The sequence below is a fragment of the Ascaphus truei genome, chromosome 7 (genome assembly GCF_040206685.1).
Source record: "Ascaphus truei isolate aAscTru1 chromosome 7, aAscTru1.hap1, whole genome shotgun sequence".
Classification (NCBI taxonomy): Eukaryota; Metazoa; Chordata; class Amphibia; order Anura; family Ascaphidae; genus Ascaphus; species Ascaphus truei.
In genome coordinates this window covers 102,843,561-102,869,410 of record NC_134489.1, presented here as the reverse complement: position 1 = coordinate 102,869,410, position 25,850 = coordinate 102,843,561, and the positions used below count along the sequence as shown (strand labels likewise).

The 25,850-nt window shown below is 43.2% G+C and overlaps 1 protein-coding gene across 3 annotated transcripts in view; it reads left to right on the top strand.

Annotated features, from left to right (window-relative positions):
- Positions 1 to 25,257, top strand: part of SMARCAL1 (SNF2 related chromatin remodeling annealing helicase 1) — a 63,595-nt gene extending 38,338 nt beyond the window's left edge. For all 3 annotated transcript variants that reach the window (XM_075609723.1, XM_075609724.1, XM_075609722.1), the window contains exons 7-17: positions 958 to 1,108; positions 9,137 to 9,295; positions 10,066 to 10,131; positions 13,277 to 13,417; positions 13,790 to 14,008; positions 15,919 to 15,989; positions 17,595 to 17,697; positions 18,264 to 18,446; positions 22,204 to 22,304; positions 23,070 to 23,166; positions 24,930 to 25,257. In XM_075609723.1, the coding sequence (XP_075465838.1) occupies positions 958 to 1,108; positions 9,137 to 9,295; positions 10,066 to 10,131; positions 13,277 to 13,417; positions 13,790 to 14,008; positions 15,919 to 15,989; positions 17,595 to 17,697; positions 18,264 to 18,446; positions 22,204 to 22,304; positions 23,070 to 23,166; positions 24,930 to 25,133 (1,495 nt within the window). In that variant the 3' untranslated portion in view covers positions 25,134 to 25,257. The remainder of the gene's footprint in view (positions 1 to 957; positions 1,109 to 9,136; positions 9,296 to 10,065; positions 10,132 to 13,276; positions 13,418 to 13,789; positions 14,009 to 15,918; positions 15,990 to 17,594; positions 17,698 to 18,263; positions 18,447 to 22,203; positions 22,305 to 23,069; positions 23,167 to 24,929) is intronic.
- Positions 25,258 to 25,850: the final 593 nt, after the last annotated feature.

Sequence of the window (25,850 nt, the reverse complement as noted above, 5' to 3'; positions counted from 1 at the left end):
AATTTTAGCAGTCGGTGCCCAGACAAATTAAAGATATCCGGAGACACTGAAATTAGAGGCTGTGTTTACCTTTAGTCGGTCAACAACATATTTTAAGCATGGCCAGATGGGCTGAACCAAACCTCCAAGTCTGACCCGGTTTCATCTCCAGCTTGCTTGAGTATGTATGTCGTTTTTATTGAGCGACCCCAGATACGCACTGCTGCCTTAAAGTTTCTCAGACCCAGAGACCTTAGCTGCAGCAGGTGTATGACGCTGGTAGTGTGCAATGCCTCCTCACTGTGATGATGAACAGCATACTCCTTCCTCCTACTACTAGTATGTATGTATGTATGGTTTTATTTATATGGCACCAACAATGTACTCGGCGCTTTACAACATTACAATATAAGGTAAATGAGAAACAATGGTGGGTGGGGGGGGGGGGCAGGTAAACGGCAAAGGGAGACCCAACCCCAAATAGCTTACACTCTAAGGGGTATGTTGGGAGGCTGTAGGGATTGATGTTGCAAGGAGACGGTAGTGGGAAGCGACTATTGAAAGTCCTTATAAAATTGAACAGTCGGTATTGCCTAATTGTGCAGTATATTCCTTTTGGAGGAGTGCTCATGAGAATGAGTTGCTACTTTTAGGGACCAGTTTCTCCCCTTATCTGACAGAGGGGCCTGCAACACAACAGTGGCGAGGGGTTAATAATCTTCTAGACCAGGGGTGGCTAACTCCAGTCCTCGAGCCACTAAAAGGTCAGGTTTTAAGGATTTCCCCCTGCTTCAGCATAGATGGTTCAATTAGTGGCTCAATCATAATGATTGAGCCACCTGTGCTAAAGCAGGGGTATCCCTAATTCTTGGCCTGTTGGTGGCCCTTGAGAACTGGACTTGTCAACCCTGGTCTAGTTTGGGGTTTTTCTTTTTGCTACCGTAACGAGGATTATTCCTCTGGGCTTGTGTGTTTCAGCTTTGCCATATCCCGGAAAGGCCGCTTGCTTCTTGCCGATGACATGGGCTTGGGCAAAACCATTCAGGCCATCTGCATCGCAGCATATTACAGGGAGGAGTGGCCCCTTCTGGTAGTGGCCCCGTCGTCTGTCAGATTTACCTGGGCCGAGGTAAGGCATCTTATATGTCCTATAATGGACTCGTCTGTCCTTCTCCAGCGCTAAATACCTCCGTTTACCTACTATCTTTGTGCTATACTATTTGTAATAAGGTATTCATTGCGTATGTCACACGCTTTGGGATAAAACTTTCACGCTGTTAACAAATGGTGGTGGTATAATAGTGAAGCATTTCAAATTGAATTCAATATGCTACTTGCAGAGATGCTTGGAGAATATTTGCGTATCCCTTTTGCTACTTGAGGGGACTGTAATGTAATATGTTGCCTAATACTGGCAGTCGAGTGGGTTAAAAACTTGCAAACTTTACAAATTAAAGTGCATTCAAAGTAACTACAAAATGGTTATAACTTTTATGGCTAGCACATGATCTTTTTTCTTCTTCTATGGCGCTAACCTATTCCGCAGCAGAGTACAATATGAGAGAGAGGACAATAACACTGTATAACAAAAAGAGAATGTTTGTGTGTGTCTTCCTCAAGGGCCAGGTATTATGAATATCTGCTTCAGCACAGGTGGCTCTATGGCATTGTATGTCTTTATTTATGTAGCGCTGTTAATGTACATAGCGCTTCACAGCAGTAATATATGTGACAATCATATAGATAACAAATAATATAAATAACACATAAAGGGGGGAAGTGCTTCAGACGTAACAGTAACATTTGGGAAAGGGAGTCCCTGCTCCGAAGAGTTTACAACCTAATTTGGTTTGTGGCTGTCTTTTGTTTGAGCCACCTGTGCTGAAGCAGGGATATCCTTAAAACCTGACCTGTTGGTAGCCCTAGAGGACTGGAGTTGGCCACCCCTGTTCTAGAAGATTGTACCATTAATAGGTAGCAGTACTTTCAACTTAGTCATGATTTGAAGAATGAATTGGTATTACTGCTAAGACAGTTGTTTTTCTGTGTCCTTGTGTAAGGTTGGGTGTATTTCAAGTTTGTATATAATTTAGTTTGCTGGACCCAAAACGAATATATATATACAGCTCAACCCCGTTATAACGTGATGATGATAATAATAATAGCATGTACTTGTATAGTGCTCAAAAGAGAGAAGAAAATGGGGGAGCACTGGTGGAGTGAAAAATGAAATTATGATGCAATATGATATGCGTGTGTGAAACTCTTAACAGTGGGTGGTGTGGGTCTACAAAAACATCAACACTCACACGGCCTTGTGCAAATGCTTGCGCATCAAGGTATCTTTTGCGTCCTCGCTTCTGCTTTTCTGTTCTCGTCAGGATAATTTTTTTCTTGATGTGATTCCTCTCGTCTGTCCTGTTCTTCTCCTTAGTCTCACATGTAGTGTCCCCCTCGGAAGAAATACATGGGGATGTGCGTCAGAATGTAAATTGGTACAAACAGAATTATAGCAGGTGGGTGGAAAACTATAATTAGGATTAATATAACACTCACACGGGCATGTGTGTGTGCACTCTGGGGGGACGGTATCTTGACCTCCAGCAGGGTATCTCAATTTCAAAGTGCCAGCTGACACTCTGTGGCAGGTGGTGGGGGACAGGGAAATGAGCAAATAATACAAAAATATATAAAAAAAAAAAAAAGGATCTTGGGTAGATCCTACGTTGGGGTCTTCAGAGACACAGGAGGAAAAGAACTATAGGGAAAACCTTGTCTACCATCAAGGTTTTGTATTTCATTACACCCTATTCGCTTTCGAACGGTTCACAGGTAGCGCCCGGGCATTTCTGTTCTAAAAATCACGCCCCATATACCCAACCACCCGTGGCAGCACCACCCTACACAGATCACTGTCTGTTAGTAGATCACACACGACCCTCTCACCCCCCCCCCTCGTGTTAAGCATACACCATGGAAATAGAGACAAATGAGATGTCCATTAATGTATTTGAAAAAAGACTCCTGAGAGGGAAGGATATAGAGTTAAGGATGCAAAACACAGAGAAGAAAGATGACAAAGACATTATAAATGAAGAATTTGAGAAATTAGACAAACTTCTCAAGAAGGAGACTAGAAAAATCATTGATATGGCCTATCTAGAGGAATACCTAAAAGTCAATAGAATTCCAAGAGGTTTAAGAACCAATAAAAAACCTTCTTTTGACTTAGAGGAGATTGAATTTACAGTTATGTGGGAAACCATCCTCGACACATGTGGCAAAGATCTAATGGAACTACTGATAAAACACCACAAACACTCCCTAGTCAAAATAGACGAAGAGGTCAACAATATTAAACAAAAGTTAGAGTCCCTTATGGAACATCCAACATTTCTTGATAAAAACAAAAAACTATCAGAAGAGTTAGACTCGCTTGAGAAAAATCTAGAGATCAGTAAGAATATCAAATTCCAGAGGGATAGAGAGGACTACGAGGAAGGCCTCAATAAGAGGTGGGATAAAAGCGGGCACAATAAAACTCAGGACAGAGGCAGAGAAGATAGTGCACACACACCGAAGAGGTTTAAAACCACTCCCAATGATAGAAAGGCCAAACAAGAAACATCTAAGAGAGAGCCCCCGAAGTCCGCCCCATCCCCTCCCCCTCCAGCCAGAAGGGAAATAGAAATCAGAACAGATAACAATAGAGGTCCTAGAGAGAACAGACACTACGAAAGAGATCACACCAACTATCACAAACCATACCAACCCTATATACCATATCACCAGAGAGGAGATAGGGGCCATGAGTACTATGATAGAGGAGTATACCACAGAAGGGAACGTAGGAGCCGGGAAAGATCAAGAGATTGGGAGAGACCGAGAGACCGGGAGATGCGGCCGAATAATGAAAGGGAATATAGGGGAAACAGAGAGGAGAGAGGACCAAAATCATATAGAAGAGAGGAAAGAGAGAATCACCATGCTAGGGAGAGAAGAGAAACACCGAGGGATAGGGATGGAGAGAGGGGGAGACAGAGACATGTTAGCCGCTCGCCCATTAAAAGCCCAGTTTGGGACAGGCCCAAGCAAAACACAGCGGTGACTTTTTTAGAGCAGAGTCCCCCGCATCCCTTACCCACACAGAACCGATTCGAACCACTAACAGAGAAAGAGAAAGAAGGGAAACAACACAAAAAAAGAGAAAGAGAGGAAAAAGAGGAAGAAGGAGGCCCCCAAAAGAGACAAACGAAATAAGGGGCGTATTTAATATAAGCAAGGCCGCACTCACTAGTACCCAACTTGGATTAATAGAGAGAGGCCTAAATTTCGCCCCGAGTAAAAAGTCTAGCGGTTTTAACATGTTCCTTGATACGAATAAATTTTTAAGGAACTTAACAGTGAAAAGATTCTTTTTAAACAAAGATGCGCAGTCCAGGGAAACATTGGGAGGGAGCCAAGTCATAGCACATAGCCCAGTAGGAGCCACCAGTATGGAAGACAATTTCGTGCATTCAGGCTTGAGAGATAAGTCTAAATTTTATCCCAGCCACAGTAAGGGACAACACCTAGAGGTCTACACACAGCTAGTTTTAGAAGATCTGGAGAAGATTGCAAGGCAGCCAAAAGCCAAGAGAGATAATCTCAGTAGAGAAGAAAAAGAGGCCCTGAAATCATTAGAGGAAGATAGATCCATCACCATCAAACCAGCGGACAAGGGGGGTGGCGTGGTGGTGATGGATACGGATTATTATCTAAAAGAATCAGACCGGATACTAGGGGACGAAGGCACCTATCAAAAATTGAAGGGTGATCCAACAACTAAGGATAAGAAAGTTTTAGATGCCATACTGGAGAGGGGGAGGTCGCTGGGGATATTGAACCAGAAGGAATGGAGCTACCTAAAACGGGATAATCCCATTCTGCCTGTGTTCTATTTTTTACCAAAAATACATAAAAGCCTGGAGACTCCCCCGGGGAGACCCATTATATCGGGTATAGGCTCCCTTACCCAAAATTTATCCGAATACGTAGATACCTTTCTTCAAAAATATGCCACAAGCAGTAGGTCATATCTAAAAGACACCACACAGGTTTTGAACATTTTAAATAGCATCCAGTGGCAGGAAAATTATTTTTTAGTCACGTGCGATGTGAAATCGCTCTATACCTGCATCAAACACACGGATGGAGAGGGAGCTATAGAGCGCGTTTTAACACATGACACTACAATACCAGAGGAACAACGTAAATTCATTTTAGACAGCATAGGTTTTATTTTGCGCCACAATTCATTCTGGTTCAACGGCGACATCTTTCTCCAATTGTGCGGCACTGCGATGGGGACAAGGTTCGCGCCCAGTTTTGCAAACATCTTCATGGCGGATTGGGAGGACAGTCACATCTGGTCCGACCATCCGTTTGGCGCGAGCCTGGTCTCCTGGCATCGCTATATTGATGATGTGCTGCTCATATGGAGGGGGACAGAACCAGAGCTGGATCATTTTATCAGCTACATCAACACTAACCAAGTGAACCTAGAGTTCACTACAGAACGCAGTAAAACCTCTCTTCACTTTTTAGATCTCACGATCTTTGTGGAAAACAACATATTAAAAACAAAAACATTTTTTAAACCCACCGATGCGAACAATTACCTTTTAAACACTAGCTGCCATCACCCAAAATGGCTTAAGAATATCCCCTACGGACAACTACGCAGAATCAAAAGGAACTGCACAGATACAGAGACTTACCAAGAACAGGCAGATATCTTGAAAGACAAATTCTTACAAAGGGGCTATGAATCCAAAACAATTAACACAGCCTTCCAACGAACGGAAGTAATTCCGAGGGAACAACTTTTAAAATCCAGGGAAAAGAGCAATGAGACTAGTTTTCCCATATCGTTTATCACGGATTTTAGCACTGATTTTGGCAATATATCAGCAGTGGTAAAGAAACACTGGCATATTCTGCAGACGGACCCCATTCTAAAGGATCACATTCCATCTACACCGAGGGTCATTTTTAGAAGGGCACAAACATTGAAGGCACAATTGGCACCTAGTGTATTTAGGAGGGAACCTAAGATTAGCACCCAAAATTGGTTACCCCCACCAGTGGGATTTTTCAATTGCTTTAGTTGCAAGGCCTGCAAACAGGCAATGAAAGACGATAAAAACAGTTTTACTTCTAACACAACAAAAGAACAATTTAATATCAAAAACCTCATTAATTGTCGGACGGAATATGTGGTATACCTGCTTGCGTGCCCATGTGGTTTCCAATACGTGGGCCGGACTTCGAGGGCCTTGAGAGTCCGCGTTTTGGAACATATGGGCAATATACGTAGGCAGGTCATGACCCATAGTGTTTCCAGACATTTCAGCCTGGTACATGGAGGAAACCCCGATGGACTCTCATTCAAAGGAATAGAAAAAGTAGAGGCACATTGGAGGGGCGGAGACCAGCTCAACAAACTGGCCCAACGTGAAACGTATTGGATCTACAGACTCCAGACCTTGGCCCCAAAAGGCCTCAACATAGACATAGACCTAGGAGCCTTTTTTTGACTATTCCATCTTCCATTCATTTCCACCACATTTTTTTAGCCCTAGGCTTCACCAGCCGGGGAAGTCCACCCACTTTCCCCACCCCCGCACGCTCTTCTTATTCACGTCCGTCCCTTCCCCCCCCCCCCCTCCCTTCCCCCCCCCCCCCCTCCCCACACTCTCCCCCCCCCCCTCCCCCCGTCCCCTTCTCTCCCTTCCCTCTTCCCCCCCCCCCCTGTCCCTCCTCACTTATTTTAGTCTGACACAGCATTAAAGCTTTTAATTACTTTTAATTTACCACTTTTAATTACTAACATCCATGCCCAGTATAGGACATTTATTGTGTTCCTTTGGTTTATTTTACAGACTTGGATCACCCACGATCACTAAAGAGCCCAGAAATATATGATTTCGCACCTTTCGACCGTGTGATAAAACATTATTAATATATCTTTACAATTAAAAACATATTTTTAGATATTAAATTGGCAAACACATTAACATCCACCAATATCAGGGATGAGGCTCACAATAAGTTTCACTATAAATTGATCATTACACACTTCCATTTTATACAAGCCATAGATAGAGCTTGAGCCTTTATAAACACATTTTATTGTTTAAAACACATTTTATATTTTTAGACATTTATGATTTATATCAAGATTACACAATAGTGTAACCATTAAGAGTGTGGTAAAACTCAGACATAATCATCAGTTTTAAAATAGGAGCATCCATCCCTGAAATGAATGTATCAAAACCTCAGGGTGTTTGTAAAAGCTAGTATTAGGCGATTGCAATTAGCAATGCATACACATAGGCTCAGAGAAGACTGAGACTCAGAACAGCTGTTTATAGGAGGAAGATTGAAGGGGATTGAGTTGTCGGGCAGGCCGCAGTATATAAAGGAGGAACGGCGAGCTTTACCCATCACAACTACGGAGCCTGAGGAAGCCGTTTTGGCGAAACGCGTTGCTCAAAATCCCCCATCCCTTTTGAACTGTTGCGGCCACCGTAGGGAGCGGGACACGGGAAGCACAGAGCTCCTCCCGGACGCGGAGGGAGTCTTACTGCAGTCCAACGATCCCCGTTTAACATCCCCTAAAGACTGGCCTTTTTATCCTGACACCGCAGCTCACGAGCTGAGTGAGCGGTGAGTTTGTCTATTCATTATTTATTTGTTTAATAAAGAGTCATTTGGCCTCAACAATCTTGGCGGTTATACTTCCACATTGCACTAGAAGAGAGAAAATAACATCAGAGGCTGGTACAAGGCTGGATCCAGGGACGTCGGTCAGAACAAACAAGAAACTTGTCTCCCAAGTGTGTACTCACACTTGGCCGTGTGAGTAATATATATTTTTTTTTTTTTTTTTTTTTTTTTTTTTTTATATATTTTTGTATTATTTGCTCATTTCCCTGTCCCCCACCACCTGCCACAGAGTGTCAGCTGGCACTTTGAAATTGAGATACCCTGCTGGAGGTCAAGATACCGTCCCCCCAGAGTGCACACACACATGCCCGTGTGAGTGTTATATTAATCCTAATTATAGTTTTCCACCCACCTGCTATAATTCTGTTTGTACCAATTTACATTCTGACGCACATCCCCATGTATTTCTTCCGAGGGGGACACTACATGTGAGACTAAGGAGAAGAACAGGACAGACGAGAGGAATCACATCAAGAAAAAAATTATCCTGACGAGAACAGAAAAGCAGAAGCGAGGACGCAAAAGATACCTTGATGCGCAAGCATTTGCACAAGGCCGTGTGAGTGTTGATGTTTTTGTAGACCCACACCACCCACTGTTAAGAGTTTCACACACGCATATCATATTGCATCATAATTTCATTTTTCACTCCACCAGTGCTCCCCCATTTTCTTCTCTCTTTTGTACACTTGAAGGATCTTGGGTAGATCCTACGTTGGGGTCTTCAGAGACACAGGAGGAAAAGAACTATAGGGAAAACCTTGTCTACCATCAAGGTTTTGTATTTCATTACACCCTATTCGCTTTCGAACGGTTCACAGGTAGCGCCCGGGCATTTCTGTTCTAAAAATCACTTGTATAGTGCTGCTAGTTGTACGCAGCACTTTACAGAGACATTTTATAGGCACAGGTACCTGCCCCGTGGAGCTTACAATCTGTTTTTTTTTTGGTGCCTGAGGCACAGAGAGATAAAGTGACTTGCCCAAGATCACAAGGAGCCGACACCGGGAATTGAACCAGGTTCCCCTGCTTCACACTCTGTGCCAGTCAGTGTCTTTTACTCACTGAGCCACTCCCTCTCCCAACAATGCGGTCTGAGCGTCGCTCCCGATTTTAAAAACACATGGTTTGTGTGAAGTCACAGACTCTAAAAACAAACTTAACATATAGTACACATATAGTACACATATAGTACACATATATTTATAGAGTCTGTTGTATCACACCAATCCTGTGGCATAGCAGGTAGGGAATTGGTCGCGCATTGAAAGGTCCTGGGTTCAATTCCCACATGGTGTATGGGTGTGTGTAAATAAAGTTCATTATTATTGAACTACCTTATTTTGTTGATGCTGAGTGTTTCTGCCTCCCTATTTCCATTTAGGCGTTCCACCGATGGCTGCCTTCGGTGAACGCCGAGAGCGTCAACGTCATAGTGACTGGCCGAGACTGCCAGACCGCGAGCCTGGTCAACATTATTAGCTTTGATCTCCTCTGCAAGATGGACAAGGAGATTGCAGCTAATTTCAAAGTCATCATAATAGTGAGTAACACTGGGGGTGCTGGGGATAGCTGTAATGTACCCAGTCTCACCTGACCAAACCTATGGGCATGGCTTCTTCAGCATATTCAGGACAGAAAATAGTTCTATCTGGTTGAGCTATGATGCAGAAGTCCCATCTCCTAACTTAGAACCTTCTTTCTCAAACATGGAAACAGCTAAAGATGGAATTGATTTTCAGAAATGAAGAATTGAAACGGTAAAACGTACGTTTTTAAAAAGGTGCATCATCTAAAATGGAAGATGAGGAAATTCTGTTTTATACATTGAACTGTAGAGTTTAATGTAGGATCTAGTACAGGGGGGGGGGGCAACTCCAGTCTAGAAGGACCACCAACAGGTCAGGTTTTCAGGATAACCCTGCTTCAGCGCAGGTGGTTCAATCAGTGGCACGGTCATGACTGAGCCACCTGTGCTGAAGCAGGGATATCCCTAATATCTGGCCTGTTAGTGGCAATGACGACTGGATGTAGCCACCCCTGCTCTAGATTTTAAAAAACAAACAATGGCCGCGTCCACCTCGGCCCGCTGGTGGATTTCCTGGCAAGTTTTACTTTTTGGGTGTTTTGAATACATTCGGATGTAACCCCTCTGCTGTCTGATATGTTACAGTGAGATGTTATGCAGAGATTGCCTGTGAATAATTGTGAATTATTTGATAAAATGCCAGCACCTTTTTATTCCTAATTTCAAAGTATGAAAACGCTTGTAACAAATCTAAATCAATAACGTTATCTGGCATCTTTCTTTAGGACGAGTCCCATTTCCTGAAGAATGTGAAAACGGCTCGATGCAAAGCTGCCATGCCACTTCTTAAGGTACTTACCTGGCTCCAAGGTGTAATGAGCATAACTTCCGTCCCTCCATCCTTCTCTCTTCTTCCTCCCGTGTCCTCTCTTCCCTACCCCCTTCCTTCCTCCTTCCCTTCTTTCTTCCTCCTACCTTCGTTCTCTCTTTTCCTCTTTCTTTCTTTCTTTCTTTCTTCCCTCCATCCTTCTTTTTCTTTCTCCTTCCCTACTCCCTTCTTTCTTTCTTTCTTTCTTTCTTTCTTTCTTTCTTCCCTCCATCCTTCTTTCTTTCAAGCTTGTCCTGCATATCAGCTTTCTCCTAATTGATATATACTTTTGAAGCAAAGACCATGAATCAAATTGCCATCCTTCCCTAAGGGGCTTATTCTATATCAGCCAAAGAGGCAGATTGGGCCGTTTTTAAGCTGAAATACACACGGGGAATTTCAGCCGCAAACTGCCCCATCTTCTGCTTTGGCTGGTGAAGAATAAGCTCCGAAGTGTTTTATCTAAGTGAAATATCTGACAATTTGTCAACCTTAACTAGGGACATATTGTGACTTTTACACAAGTGGCAAACACCATAAATCTTCCTAATTAGTTTAAGAAGGCAAGAATCCACTCCATCCATCTGTACTTGTATATTACACGTGCCACGCTGCGCAACCTGTCGGTGTGAGAGCAGAACAGCGTGTTACAGGCTGCTCTGGTGTTCTGTACATTGCTCAAACACCTAAACCGGTCATTTCAATAGGTGGGATTTTATAAAAGGCTATTCCAGTTTGTAGTGTAATAACAAAGGAGGTGGTATGAAATCTTTTATTGCAGGGGCGCGCCACTCCAGTCCTCAAGCCCCCACAACATGTCAGGATTTAAGGATATCCATGCTTCAGCATAGGCGGCTAAATCAGTCCTGTGCTCCAGTCTCTGCTTCAGCACAGGTGGCTTAGTCTTTGACTGAGCCACTGATTAAGCCACTTGTGCTGAAGCTGGGATATCCTTAACACCTGACCGTTTTGAGGGGGGGATTGAGGACTGGACTTGAGCACCCATATTTTCTTGGACCAGCAAGCAGGTGTTACCAGTTTTTGAACCTCTCTGGGTTTGTGGGTAACCTGATGAAGGACCCTGAGAGGTGGGAAAGCTTGTAACATATCAACTACTTGTTGGTCCAATAAAAGGTATCATACCCCCTCCTCCCTCTCCCTGCTTTGTTACTACATGGAAGAAAGGACCAACACGGCGACCCACCCTTCTTTGCCTAGTCTGTAGTGTAAAAAAGGGGGTAATCTAGCGCTAACCAAATATATTAAGGGATTACCCAAATGTTCACCATAAATTAGCGAAGGGCGGCTTCCATTAACTATTCAAGACTGACTACCTATGTCAGATAAACACTATACAAAACAGAAGAGGATATACTCGGCGCCTAGTAATAATGTCCAAATATAGTGTGATGATAATCACACTGGTGTAATATACAACCGTCAGATGTTGAAGACAAATGTCCCGCTTGCTGCAGTCAGAATTCAGTGATGATGGATAATACTGTAAGGTAGTTCAAAAGCACAAAATAGCTACCATCTGGCGCAGGGGTGCGCAAAGTTTTTGTCGTGCGCCCACTTGCTTGGGAGCCCCAGCGTTCGCGGCCCCCCTCGGTTAGAACCCAGCGTCAAATGACGTCGCGGGTCGTTATGTCACATGACCCCGCAGCGTCATTTGATGCGTGTTGCCATGGCGGCGTGTCGTCGAAAACCCGGCTGGCAGCAGGTAAGGGACGTTAGAGGCCTCACGCCTCCCCCGGCATTTAATTTAAATGCCTTGGGGAAGGGCGCGGGGCCTCTGTAACCGCCATGCCCCCCCACCCCCCTAGCAGATCTTGCGCCCCCAGTTTGCGCACCCCTGATATAGCACAATATTTTGTGCTTTTCAACTACCGTACCTTATGCTATATGTGTCCTTTTAAATCTCATTTCATGCATTGGGAATCCATCATCACTGAATTCTGACTGCAGCAGCCAGTACATTTGTCTACAACAACTGACGGTTGTATATTACACCAGTGTGAATATTATCACACTATATTTGGACTTTAGTCTGTAGTGTGTAAATGAAACCTTAAAAGTGTGCCCCCACTTAATGATTTGAGACTGGAAACCCTACATTTCTGATAGTCACAGGCAGGGATTCTCATTAATGAAAATGTTAGAGAGCTTTCGTCTTTCGCCAAAATAAATAACATTTTTATGGGGTTCTCAAATGGTTATGTGGTGAGGATAAACAGGCTATTTGTAATTCGAAAAAGCGGGTCAGAGAACAACCTTTTGTAAAGAGTTAAACTGTCTAATTAGCTTCCCTAAACAAATCTAATCATGTTAGAAGCAAAGATGGGACCGATTTCATTCGTATGGGGCCTATGCATCAGAAAGCCAATAAAGATAAGGTGACTGGGAATCAGAGCCAATAAAGATAAGAGAACTGGGCATCAGAGAGCCAATAAAGATAAGGGGACTGGGAATCAGAGCCAATAAAGATATGGGGACTGGGCATCAGAGCCAATAAAGATCAGGGGACTGGGAAAGAGGAACACAACCTGAGATCAGGCGAAATGGAGCAGCCAGAGGAAATCAAAACCCTCCCAAGTCTGATCTCGCTATGTTTAAATACTAATTTTAAATACAATTATTATAAAATACTTATAGGTGTCAGGTGTGGGTAAAAAAGGCGACAATCACCCAGATGTGACCCCTTCACCCTGTCACTGGCATTAGTCCACTTTGGTTTTAGGAGGGATTACCCTATTAATTTCCATTTTCATTATGGTTTGTTCTCCTACAGTATGATTTCTTTTTTTACTAGCACATTCAATCTTTAACCCAGGGGGATTTCAGGCTAATTCTGTGGGGCGGCTTAAGGCGCACACAGGGTCAGCAACACCAGCTCTGACTTTTGTTCTGGTTCCTGGTTTCAAAAAGGGAATTGTAAGGTTGTTTCAGAGTGCGGCCATTTAGCTGCAGAAACGCAGGAGTAGTTATCTAATATGGAGATGCCCGAGGAAATACACGTGTGATACACACCACTGAGATGGCGATTTCTATGCATGCCGCAGATCATGGAAGAGTGGACACCTTTTTTCTTTTTTCCCCCTTTCTATGTATTTTATATCTGATGTTAGAATGCCAAAAGGGTAATCTTGCTGTCTGGGACTCCTGCCATGTCCAGGCCCGCGGAGCTGTTTACACAGATCGCTGCCGTGAGACCAGCCTTCTTCTCGCGATTCCATGACTTTGGGATCCGTTACTGCAACGCCAAACAGGTAAATACATTACGGGGCTTTAGGTCAGAGTTTACATTTTAACATGGAACGGTGGCTTACAACAGGGGGGCTCAACGCCAGTCCTCAAGGCCCCCCCAACAGGTCTGGCTTTCAGGATATCCCTGCTGCAGCACGGGTGGCTCAATCAGACCCTGCATCAGCACAAGTGGCTTTGACTGAGACACTGATTAAGCCACCTGTGCTGAAGCTGGGATATGCTGAAAACCTGACCTGTTGGGGGAGGGGGGCTTGAGGACTGGAGTTGAGCACTCCTGGCTTACAACACATTTGGCAGGAACTTGAATATTTTAAATGTTCATATCAAATGTGACGGGGGGGAGAGCATGGGACTCAGTTATTTCGCCTTTACAGATGCCCTGGGGGTGGGATTACTGTGGCTCATCCAACCTGAGCGAGCTGAAGCTGCTGCTGGAAGAGTCGATAATGATCAGAAGACTGAAGTCCGATGTCCTGTCCCAGCTGCCGGCCAAACAGCGCAAAATGGTGGTGGTGGCCCCTGAAGGCATCAACGCCAAAGCCAAGGCGGAGCTGGCAGCCGCCGCGAAGGAGATGGCAAAGGGCTTTAAGAGTGTGAGTGTTCTCTGGGCGGAAAGAGACTGTAGGAGTCGGGCCCTGTCGGTGCTTCACTTAATAATTTAACGTAACCCTTTGTCCTTCACATTTCCATAGAGCAGAGTTCCCAGCTCCATCACGGTCTCTATTCACACTGCGAGGGAATGTTAATTTGGAGGCAGATGAAGGGGTTTAGGGGGGTCGCAGCGCTGTGATCTGTCTGAGGGGAATGTGTCATCGCTGTGGTACGTTTCGAGCCTCTGAGCTGCTACCTGTCGGAGATCTTTGTTACTCAAAAATAGCCAACAATGGCGTACAATTTGCTGTCACAACTTGTGTTTTACCAACACATGTTCTCGCAAAGCTTTCTAGATGTCATTAATATCTTTCAAGGCTACTAAATGGAACCGCTTTCTGGGTGGCCCTACAAAGCAGACAATTCTCAAATAAATATGGATGTGTGATTATCTACATATCTATATCAGGGGTGGCCAACTCCAGTCCTCAAGGGCCACCAACAGGTCAGGCTTTAAGGATATCCCTTCTTCAGCACAGGTGGCTCAGTCAAAGACTGCACCACCTGTGCTGAAACAGGGATATCCTTAAAGCCTGACCTGTTGGTGGCCGTTGCGGACTGGAGTTGGCCACCCTAATGGCACTCGCAGCTCTGTTATATGAATATAACGGTTTATTGACCCAAGATTCCACGTTTCGTCCGCCTTTGGGACCTTTCTCAAGAACAACAAAATACAAGTGGTACTGACACAAATAAATACTCTGGGTGAAGAATATGTGGTGCCAACCACGCGCCTCCAGCTGCTGGACTGTTAGGCAACCGCAGCGAGATATAAACGGAGCCAAACTTGAAGGGGGTGTGATAACATAGAAGGAATAAGCAAACAGTGGGTAACAATCAGTTACACCAATATTCAGACCTAGCAGTATATCAAAACCACGTTATTTTCAGCTTTTCTGTTGATCATTGTTAACTAGGATATGTTTTTAATATCAATACATTACACAAGATCAGTCATAATCACTAAATCCTAAATGACCCGTATGTTTTGGGATTAGAACCAATAGAGTCCTAGATATGTTACGTACTTGCCATCTGGAATGTGTTCATAATAGCCTTGTGTGTCTCGTAAGGCTTGTGGGGAAGGCATCTGTGAGCCGTCCATATTCTGCATGTTTGGGGTTAATGGTATCCCAAGGGTAACGCTTTAAAGACCTCTCGGGTAGCGTAGGTCTTCCCAGGTCTCCATTGTGAGACAATAAAGGGCACCCAAGAATGGGTTTTGCGGCATCCATGGATGTTCTGCAGCTGCAGTCACATAAGTCTGCGCAAGGTCCATAGTAAACCTCATCAGGATGTTGAATCTTGCGTGTCTTACTGGAACAGTTGACACTAGTCTACATTGGGCATTATAGACAATATTCTGTTCGTGTGATTGTTATCCCTGAGGCGTGGGTCGCGCGCCAATATGTGTGTGACCCAGGGTATTTGCTGTGGCACTTCCCTGTCCATCTCCAGATGTCAACTACGTGGGTCACTATTTACCCATCACATCTTGGCTTTATAAATGTTGGAGAGTGCCCATGGCAGTATATATTTCCGGGCACCGGAAAAGTGGGCACATGATCTACTGTAGTGTCAAATTGATAGAACAATCAAATCTTTGTTGCTGTCCTCTTGCTGCTCATCCAGGTAGATTGTGTGCTCAATGTGATAGTGATAGTGACCCAGAGCAGTCACTGTGAGACAACTCCTTCCACCTTCAGCCCCCCGAAGTTGTGGGTTCAGGCTTTGCAGATGCAGTTTTAAACTTCTACATTAGCAAATATTCCACATTTTATCTGTATCCCATCAATCTCAAAGTGTACACATTTGCCGCAATGTGACTTACAGTACAATTTCTTATTTACAGAAAGCTCAAGAGAAGGAGGCTCTACTCCTTTTCTACAACAGGACGGCGGAAGCCAAGATCCGATCTGTCACGTGAGTGCCAGCTTATGCTCCTATTTCCTATAATACCTCTTGCAGCATTTTGGTTTTGATGGATGGCCTGTGGAGTCTCTGCACTGGTAGCTGCACTGCCCAGAAGTGTGTGTGTGTGTGTGTGTGTGTGTGTGTGTGTGTGTGTGTGTGTGTGTGTGTGTGTGTGTGTGTGTGTGTGCGTACACGAGAACAAAATCTGATTCTTTTGGTGTGTTCGCAGTTACTAATAATACAGAGCACGGATTGTGCACATACAATTGCACTGGTATATTGAGCCCCCTACTGAAAGAGATTCGAATCAATGGTAATTGTTTATACCTCAAGCGTAGGTAGGTAAGGGACTTCTCCAAGGTATAAATAGCATTTGTGATTTATTTCTCATATTTCCCTTCTCCTCAGTGAGCTCTGTGCCTTTTTAACCCCGTAACTGCTTGATGTCAGAGTTGTTTTCTCTGGAAGCTAAAGGGTTAAAGCATGGTGGGACTAAGGCTGCGGCCCATATATATATATATATATATATATATATATATACACATGTTCCCGCTCACGCAATGCGTGCGCAAATGCGCGGGCACACACGCTCAGCACTTTTGTAAATAAACTTTTTATACTTTCCCGCTTGCCCGATAGCCCGCAATTGCGCCCCCCCCCCCCCGCTCGCGCGTCCGCAAGTTGCAGGACACCCGGCGCTCATGCTCTAAGCATGAGCGCGCTCAGCGCTAGCGGGGACTCAGCCTAAGACTCACCACCGACACGCTTCCTCAAAGTTGTCCTTTCATTTCATGGTGTGGAAAACCGAACTTCCCACACCTAAGGGCCAGATGCAGTAAGCTCCGTTAGCCTATTTAACCGAACATTAACCTAAATTAATGTTGGGTTAATTATAACTCCTATCCACTAAATCACATAATCTAACGTTAACCCAGTCCTTTAAATAACGGATGCATATTTTGTTTCTGGCTGTTGGTGCTAATGCTCTGCACAAGAGGCATTCTCCCCAACATCCCATTTGTGCTAAGGCCGTTCAGGTTGGCACAGGGATTTAACCCGACATTATTTAGGTTATACCCAAGGGTGGGGTTGGCTCGGCTCCATCCAGACCCTGAAATATGGGCAGTTAGACTCATATTTCAGGGTCTGAAGGGGGCCGATGCCACCTTTTAGGCAAGACCTGAATTAACATCAGGTTATATTAAGATAGAGCTAAATTAACCCTTTGTTAACCATATGCTAACTAAGGTGTTAAATGACAGACGTTGTTTTTGCATATAATTGGCTTGGTGGATTTGAGTTAAACTCAGGGAAAATAATGTCTTTCACTTTAGGCAACCTGACATCATTTGCCCTGATTTAACGAAGTTTAGTGCATCTGGGCTTCTGCAGGGACATGCCCCTTCACAATATACTGGTATGAGGAAAAGCAAAGGCTGGTATTAACATGCGTCTGATCCTCTTCTGTTCCAAGCATCGCTGCAGTATGATGCCACAGATCCTGTTCGAATGAAGCTTCTGACAGCTCATTTCCATGCATGCACAACAGTGATATCTGGATCCATTTCTTGTAGTACTGTCATGTCTTATTTTAGAATATTTGACTTTCTGCAGAGAATACATCATGGATTTGCTGGAGAGTGGACGAGAGAAATTTCTTGTGTTTGCCCATCACAAAATAATGCTTGACAGTGTTTGTAAAGAGCTGGAGAAGAAGGTAACAAAGTGTTCCACTTGAGGTTATAGAAGTCAGATTTTGTGTATTTTGTTTTAGCGTTCTGTGTTACTTTGTTTTCTGGTGTGTGGCATTTTACAGGATTACAATTCCGTTAGGGACGGTGATGAGTAATGCCCACAATTAAATGCACCGGAGTTCTTGTGTCACACAGCCGTTTACAGCTCTCTAAATATCACACTTGCTGCAGGCTTCTTGTATAAGCAGAAGTACTACTGTTTGTCACATCTCTCCTTCTTGGTTCCTTTACTGCATTCTCCTGAAAGTGACAACCTACTGCAGTGCACTTTCTACTGCTCTGCAAGGGGCTTTGGAAAGGGCCCCATTCAGGGAACTTTCCTTGCCCAGTGGAGCTTGGTTAATTAAAAGCCTAGGTGGGGACTGCAGTGATTCAATCCCTTTGTCAGCTTTGACTCTGTCTCTCAGCACATCTAAATACAACAGTGTAACAACCCACAGAGCCAAGTGCAAACATTCCAGATGCTTCTTTGAACCTCGTATGTTGACGACCTGTTAATCACATCTTTCTCATTTTTACTCCACTGCAGGAGGTTGGCTATATTCGTATTGATGGCTCCACCTCATCAGCTGACCGCCAATCGCTGTGCCACAAATTCCAGTTCTGCGAGAAAAACTGCGTAGCAGTCTTATCCATCACGGCTGCCAACATGGGACTGACGCTGTCCAGTGCTGACTTGGTTGTGTTTGCAGAGCTGTTTTGGAACCCCGGTGTAAGAATGTGATGTTTTATACGCAAGGACTGGATGGTATAAACTAGGGGTGGCCATCTCCAGCACAGGTGGTTCAATCAGTGGCTCAGGCAAAGACTGAAGTGGGGATATCCTTAAAACCTGGCTTGTTGGTGGCCCTTGAGGGCTGGAGTTGGCCACCCCTAGTATAAACGACATTGCCTTGTTTCTGAGAAGAGCTGAAAGATGTGCCACCTAAAATCACACTCCAAACAGCGTAACACATGGCAGCATAGATAAAAAAATTTTAAAGGGGTTATCTAAGACCCTGCTAACTGCTGCATATGCTGCAGCGATTCCAATGTTGCAGTGGTCAAGGTTGACTTTTGAAATAGTTTTAGCACATGAAAAGTGATGATCCTCGTCAAACTTCAGATATTATTTTACACAAAATGAACGAGTAAATAGAACAACGTTTAGTTTGTCCTGATAATTCCATTCTCCGCCTGTAGTATCGGAAAGTGCTCCGTTTTCTTATTATTTCTGCCGAACACACAGAATATTTGTTAGATCTTAACGGTGTTGAACTGCAAGATGGTGCTCGAAGTCGCATGTTCATTTGTGTGAGCCCACAATGTTTTATAATCGTACTCTTTGTTAACAGAACGTGCGCCTTCCAGGAATGACGGCTGCAATCTGCGTTTGTTTTTCGGCTCTGTAGAATTTAAAAATAGAAAAAAAAATCTTGCACACTTACACCAACGCCTGTAAACAAAAAAATGCTAACCCCTCTTCCCCCCCCCCCCGTGAAGAATTGTGCAAACTGCATAATACACTCAAATAGTCAATACTGAAAAATAGTCAAAGCACATCAAATATATATATAATATATATATATATATATATATATTCCAATAAAACATACTTTTTGTTTAATATATATATATGTATATATATATATACATATATATATATTAAACAAAAAGTATGTTTTATTGGTATACAAAAGTCACAAAATTGACGTTTCGGTACGTTAGGTCCGTCACTAGGACAATGACAGAGATATGTTACATAGTACAAGTCTGTCCTATAAATACTGTTCTACAGTATATGTACTACATAACATCTGTCATGTCCTGATGAAGGTCCAAATAGAGTGGAACTTCCATTTTGTGACACTTGTATTCCAATAACATTTGTTTTATTGTTTAGATTTTTCTAAATTTTGATGTGCTTTCACTTTTTTCAATATGGCTTCATAGAGACCTGTTAGTGTGTAGCTGCCTAATCAGTCTCACTGTTGCCGTCTGTCAGACTCTTCACCTCTTCACCCATCCTGTGTGTGTGTGTGTGTGTGTGTGTTGGTTCCCTTCGTGACTTTCTCGCTGTATTTTTCAGCTTTCAAAAAAAGCCCAAGTCTGAGAATATCCAATAAGTCACCACATGGCTTCTCTGAAATGTAATTAAGCTGGTTACTCTTTATCCCCTGCACTGCTAAGAGAGCCGGAAATGCATTGAAAAGCAGTATGTTGCTGGCTCCTTTGACTGGTGAAAGTAGATTGGGTATCTCGATGCATTGTTGATGCGGGCGAACTGGTTTGAATTCCAGTGCCAGCTCTCTTTGTGAAATGACATTGCATGCTTAGAGGAGGGAGTCACTTTATCTGCACAGTTCTGTGTGAAGCTTGAATGGAAAATATCCTCTGGCATGTTGACTCAAGAACAGATGTTAGGCATGGAATAGAAAAATACAAAAAGGGGACAACAATGTATTAATAAAAGCTGTTATCCTATTTAGACACTTTAAGTTAAGCGTATACACTTAGATTAGTGTGGTTTTCAAACATAAAACCCGAGATTATCGCTTTCCCCCCCTCTTTTATTTTCTGTACCCACCCTCCTCTCCCCTTATTTGATGCTTTAAGTATTCTTAAAAATGCTTTGTAGGAGAGAGCTCTGAGGAGGATATTTCTGATTTCATTTTATTTTTCTAATATATTACTCTCATTGTAGACAGAGCTTCACGTAGAAAAGGAAAAAGAAGTATTGGTAACCACTAACCTAATAATATTACATTAATAAATGCAATATAGTGTTTATACAAAACTAAATATATATTGAGAGGGGGTATAGAGTCTAATATATGGTATACCTGAGTTCAGCTGCCAGAGTCCAGGAGAGAGTTCCACGTCCCTCGAAAATATGAGCAAGAAAGAAAGATGTCCTCCGGCGCGTTGACTCATGTTAGGCAGGGAATAGATAAATACAAAAAGGTGACAACAATGTATTAATACCAGTTGTTATCCTATTTAGACACTTTAAGTTAAGCTTATACACTTTCAGATTTGTGTGGTTTTCAATCTATAAATTCACGTCCACACGGAGTTTCGGAGGTTACAGAAATAGAGGCGGCTAGGTCTCTGCTTATTCAGGATACTTGACTTGATACAAAGAAAAGAAAGAATATCATGGCACAGTAAATGTATTACACTAGACTGGATTAGAGCAATATTGCACTTGACAAATCAGTGTTTGTGGATAGACGTAACCCTCCACTGAAGAGCAGAAGTCTTGACCCTCCGAATCCCGGCGTATCAGGAAGCTCTAGACCCACGACGTCATCCCCCGCAATCCGACTCCATCCTCCTTGAAGATCAGCATCAGATGACTGCCCTATGGGTACCTGCACGAGGACACAAGCACGACCCGGAAGACACCGCTGGTGATCTCCTCCTGGCTACCTCCTGTCCATGCGCAAGGTACAGGAAGGGAGGAGAGGGGACGTGTCCCCCCACATGGAAATCTGAGGAGACAGGCTCAGCAGGCTTGTGAAGATGAAAGGGCAAAAATTGTTTGGATTCCGTGAAGCCTGAACTGTGAGCAGGCCCAGTACGAGAGAGCAAGGAGTCCATTGCCACATGCTGGAAAGTTATCCACAAACTCTGATTTGTCAAGTGCTGTCTGTAAGTGCAATATTGCTCTAACCCAGTCTAGTGTAATACATTTACTGTGCCATGATAGTCTCTCGTTTGTTTGTGTCCAGTATCCTGAATAAGCTGAGACCAAGCGGAGAACTAGCCGCCTCTATTTCATGTAACACCTGAAACTCCATGTGGACATGAATTTATAGATTGTGTGGTTTTCAATCTGTAAGTGTATAATCTTAACTTAAAGTGTCTAAATAGGATAACTGGTATTAATACATTGTTGCCCCCTTTTTGTATTTATCTATTCCATGCCTAACATCTGTACTTGAGTCAACGCGCCGGAGGACATCTTTCTTTCTTTCTCATTTTCGAGGGACGTGGAACACTCTCCTGGACTTAAGTATACCATATATTAGACTCTATAACTCCTCACAATATATAGTTAGTTTTGTATAAACACTATATTGCATTTATTAATGTAATATTATTAGGTTAGTGGTTACCAATACTTCTTTTTCCTTTTCTACGTTAAGCTCTGTCTACAATGAGAGTAATATATTAGAAAAATAAAATGAAATCAGAAATATCCTCCTCAGAGCTCTCTCCTCCAAAGCATTTTTAAGAATACTTAAAGCATCAATCAAGGGGAGAGAAAAGAAAAGAGAGGGGGAAGAGATAATCTCAGGTTTTATGTTCATAATCATGTTTATATGCTGCCCATCACTACTGCTCTTTAAACCAGAGTCACCATGAAACATTGGCATATTGTTTGCTGGTGTTTGGAGTGGGTGGGAGTTAAAGGGTAAGCAGCAGTGTTCAGCAAATGGAATCAATGGTGCTGATGTGTCTGTTCCTCTTGTTGTTTCCTCTAGGTTCTGATCCAAGCTGAAGATCGGGTCCATAGAATCGGGCAGACCAGTTCTGTGAACATTCACTACCTTGTTGGAAAAGGCACAGCCGATGATTACTTGTGGTAGGAAACGGATCGAAGGCCTAAGCTTCTACAGCCCGTATGCTGTGACGATTCTCCCCGTGCTGGAGAAGATTAGAGTCTCGTTTATTTGAATGAAACTTATCTCCAGCTCTGGAAAGCACATCGCGCTGTGAAGCTGCTTCAAAGCATATTGAATAAGGACCTCAATGTTTACTGATCCAGGATCAGATAGCCCACTCTCTGCAAACGCCAACATACTAGTGTCGTCCTCCCATACATTTTATTTCTTTCCCTCCATGGAAACCTATGTTGCCCATTTTATAGTAATTCAGCACTCTTGAATTTACTTACCGTATTTATAAAATGTTTTACCAGGAAGTAACACATTGAGAGTTACCTCTCGTTTTCAGGTATGTTCTGGGCATAGAGTTATGATGTCAAATACATAGTTACAAATACATAGTTACATTAAGTGAACAGGGTATTCATTATATACAAGACCTTGCATGCACAGTTAGAGATAATATATTATAGGCGTATGCAACAGTTACAGACCAGATTAAAATGTGAGACAGCTTTAGTTTTGAAACAATTTGGACTGGTGGTGGCTGTCAGAGTCTCCGGTAGACTGTTCCAGTTGTGGGGTGCACGGTAAGAGAAGGGGTAGCGGCCAGATACTTTGTTGAGCCGTGGGACCATGAACAGTCTTTAGGAGTCAGTCTTTTGAAGCTTTTAAGACCGCGATACTTTCATAGGAGAGCAGAAAATCCTATTTTCTTACTCCCCCCTCTCCCCCCATTACAGGCCTATGATTCAGCAAAAGATGAAAGTTCTAGGCCAGGCTGGTCTGTCCGAGACAGATTTTTCAGAAACGACGGAATCTACAGATTATTTCTACAAGGTAATAAGTGAGATATTCGATAAGTACTTTCCCTCCTGTTTCTGTGGGAAAAAGACATAGGGAATTATTTAATTATTGCATTATTGTTAAATTGCAAAAATGATCCAGATAAGGAAAACAGTTCTTGATTTATTTTTTTATTTTATTAATAAGACTACACATGTACGTTAATTTTACATGAATGAATGTTACTCATCATAAAATCTGCTGATGTTCTTTTCAGACGCATGGTTTTCTTTTTTAGAACACCCAGCACTTATTATTTTTTTTTACAAACATTACAGCAGTGATGCTCAACTCCAGTCCTTAAGCCCCTGCCAACAGGTCAGCTTTTCAGGACATCCCAGCATCAGCACAGATGGCTCAATCAGTCCCTGCTTCAGCACAGGTTGTTGATTGAGCCACCTGTGCTGAAGCTGGGATATGCTGAAAACCTGACCTGTTGGTGGGGAGCTTGAGGATTGGAATTGAGCATCACTGCATTACAGTACAATTACAATATATGCATCACAAGATATATATGTAACATGGGGACAGGGATGCTTTTCTCCCAAAGAGCTTACAATCTAATTTGCATGTAGAGAGAGTAACGTGAACAATAAGAGTAAATGTGTGTGCATTTGTTACAGTGCGTATTGGAGCATACTGTAGTAAGTCGTAGTTATCCTGGACTAATTAAACGCTTTATTGAACAGTTGAGTTTTCAGATGGGTTTTGAAATGGGAGAGAGAGAGGGTGCTTAGCAGATATGAAGTGTGAGGGAGATCCAGAGGTACGGTGCAGCATGTGAGAAGGGTTGTAGGAAAAGGCATGGCAAAGGACACAATTAGGCTTAATCTATGGGGAGGGGGTGATCGTGAGCAGCTCACAATCTGTGACAATGAGTTTAAGGCATTTTCTTGCCATCCAGGAAGAGATTGACATGAAACAGTGGGAGAGCTAGCACTGTACTGTCGATTCTGAGGTTCAGTGTGATAAATACAATTGTGTCTCAACTGCATTCTGGTTGTACTTAAAGCCAAATGAATGAATAAGGTCACCATGGGAAAGTGTATGAAGAGAAAAACGGAGCGATCCCAGAACGTATGCAGAGTTGACAGTAGATGCACGGTTGGCCACGCCAGTCCTCAGGGGCCACCAACAGATCAGGTTTTCAGGATTCCCCTGCTTCAGCACAGGTGGTGGCGTCATGACTGAGCCACTGATTGAGCCACCTGTGCTGAAGCAGGGAGATCCTGAAAACCTGACCTGTTACTGGCCCTTGAGGACTGGCGTTGGCCGTCCCGGCAAAGGAACGATGAAAGAAGTAGGAGGAAAAGGTCTTTCTCCTGAACACCAAGGGAGTGGAGAGTGGAGAGTGGAGAGTGGAGAGTGGAGAGTGGAGAGTGGAGAGTGGAGAGTGGAGAGTGGAGAGTGGAGAGTGGAGAGTGGAGAGTGGAGAGTGGAGAGTGGAGAGTGGAGAGTGGAGAGTGGAGAGTGGAGAGTGGAGAGTGGAGAGTGGAGAGTGGAGAGTGGAGAGTGGAGGAGAAGTGGGTTATTAAGAGTATCAAAGGCTGCAGATTGGTTGAATAAAATGAGAAGGGAGTAATATCTTTAGGATTCATCAATTTGAGTGGTGTTTAGTAGAGTGATAAGTGTAAAAAATCTGTTTGGAGCAGGTCTGAGAGCGTAGGAGCTGAGGAATGAAAGCGCGTGGGAAGATGCAAACCATTTCAAAGTGACCTTTTTAATACTTTCTTTTCTTGATATTTTCCTTGCCGTAGGACCCAAAGCAGAAGAGCATCTACGACCTTTTCCAGAGGTCATTCTCCGAGGAGAGTGGCGTGGATGATGCAGACGAGGCCTTGTTACTAGAGGCTTGTGAGGAGGCAGAACAGGGAAATCCAGCGCTCAGCCCGGCAGACAATTACTCAGCAACCCCCTGCAAGAAAAGGAAGATGGAGGACTCTTTTGGAACTTCATTCTGAAGGAAAAACGTATATTTTGATGTACAGCATTGTGAAACAAAATAATTATATATATTTTTTTCAAAAGCTTTTGTATTTTGTTTATACCATGTATGTAAAAATTAAAGACAAATGCTAAATGTGATTTGTGTGTTGTGAATGCCTTGTGTATCATTGAGCTTTGTACATGCTCATATTTTGCTGTTCATATTTGTCTTTAATGTGAGAACATGCACTAAATTGACAGTTTTGTGGATTTCTGACCTGTCTTTTATTTTGCAATATCCTCTATCATACCTCGCTGTGTCGTGAATTATTCCTACTAATTTCCAGAACATCAAGTAGTTTGTGTAAATACGTTTTATTGTGTTGGATCTCTCCCAAAAGTTCCACACAATTTTCGCAGTCCCACATGGTTCAGTAAAACCCACACATTCAAATTCTCATAACTGATGTATTATTTTGCTAACATTCTTTCCATCTACACTTGTGAACATTTTAAAAGCACCTGCAGGAAAATCTCCTCTTCCAATAGATTTAGGGAACGGTTTTAACGAACACGTAGAAAACCGGGTGAATGTGATGCTCTACTTATGTAGTTTCTAGACACAACATGATGCATATGTGAGTCTTAACAGGGTTAAGTGCTCACAGGGTACAGAAGGACTCTTAACTTCCTATTGCCATACTTCATTTATTGTTCATTTGCAAAGAAATAAAACATTGTTGTGGCTGTTG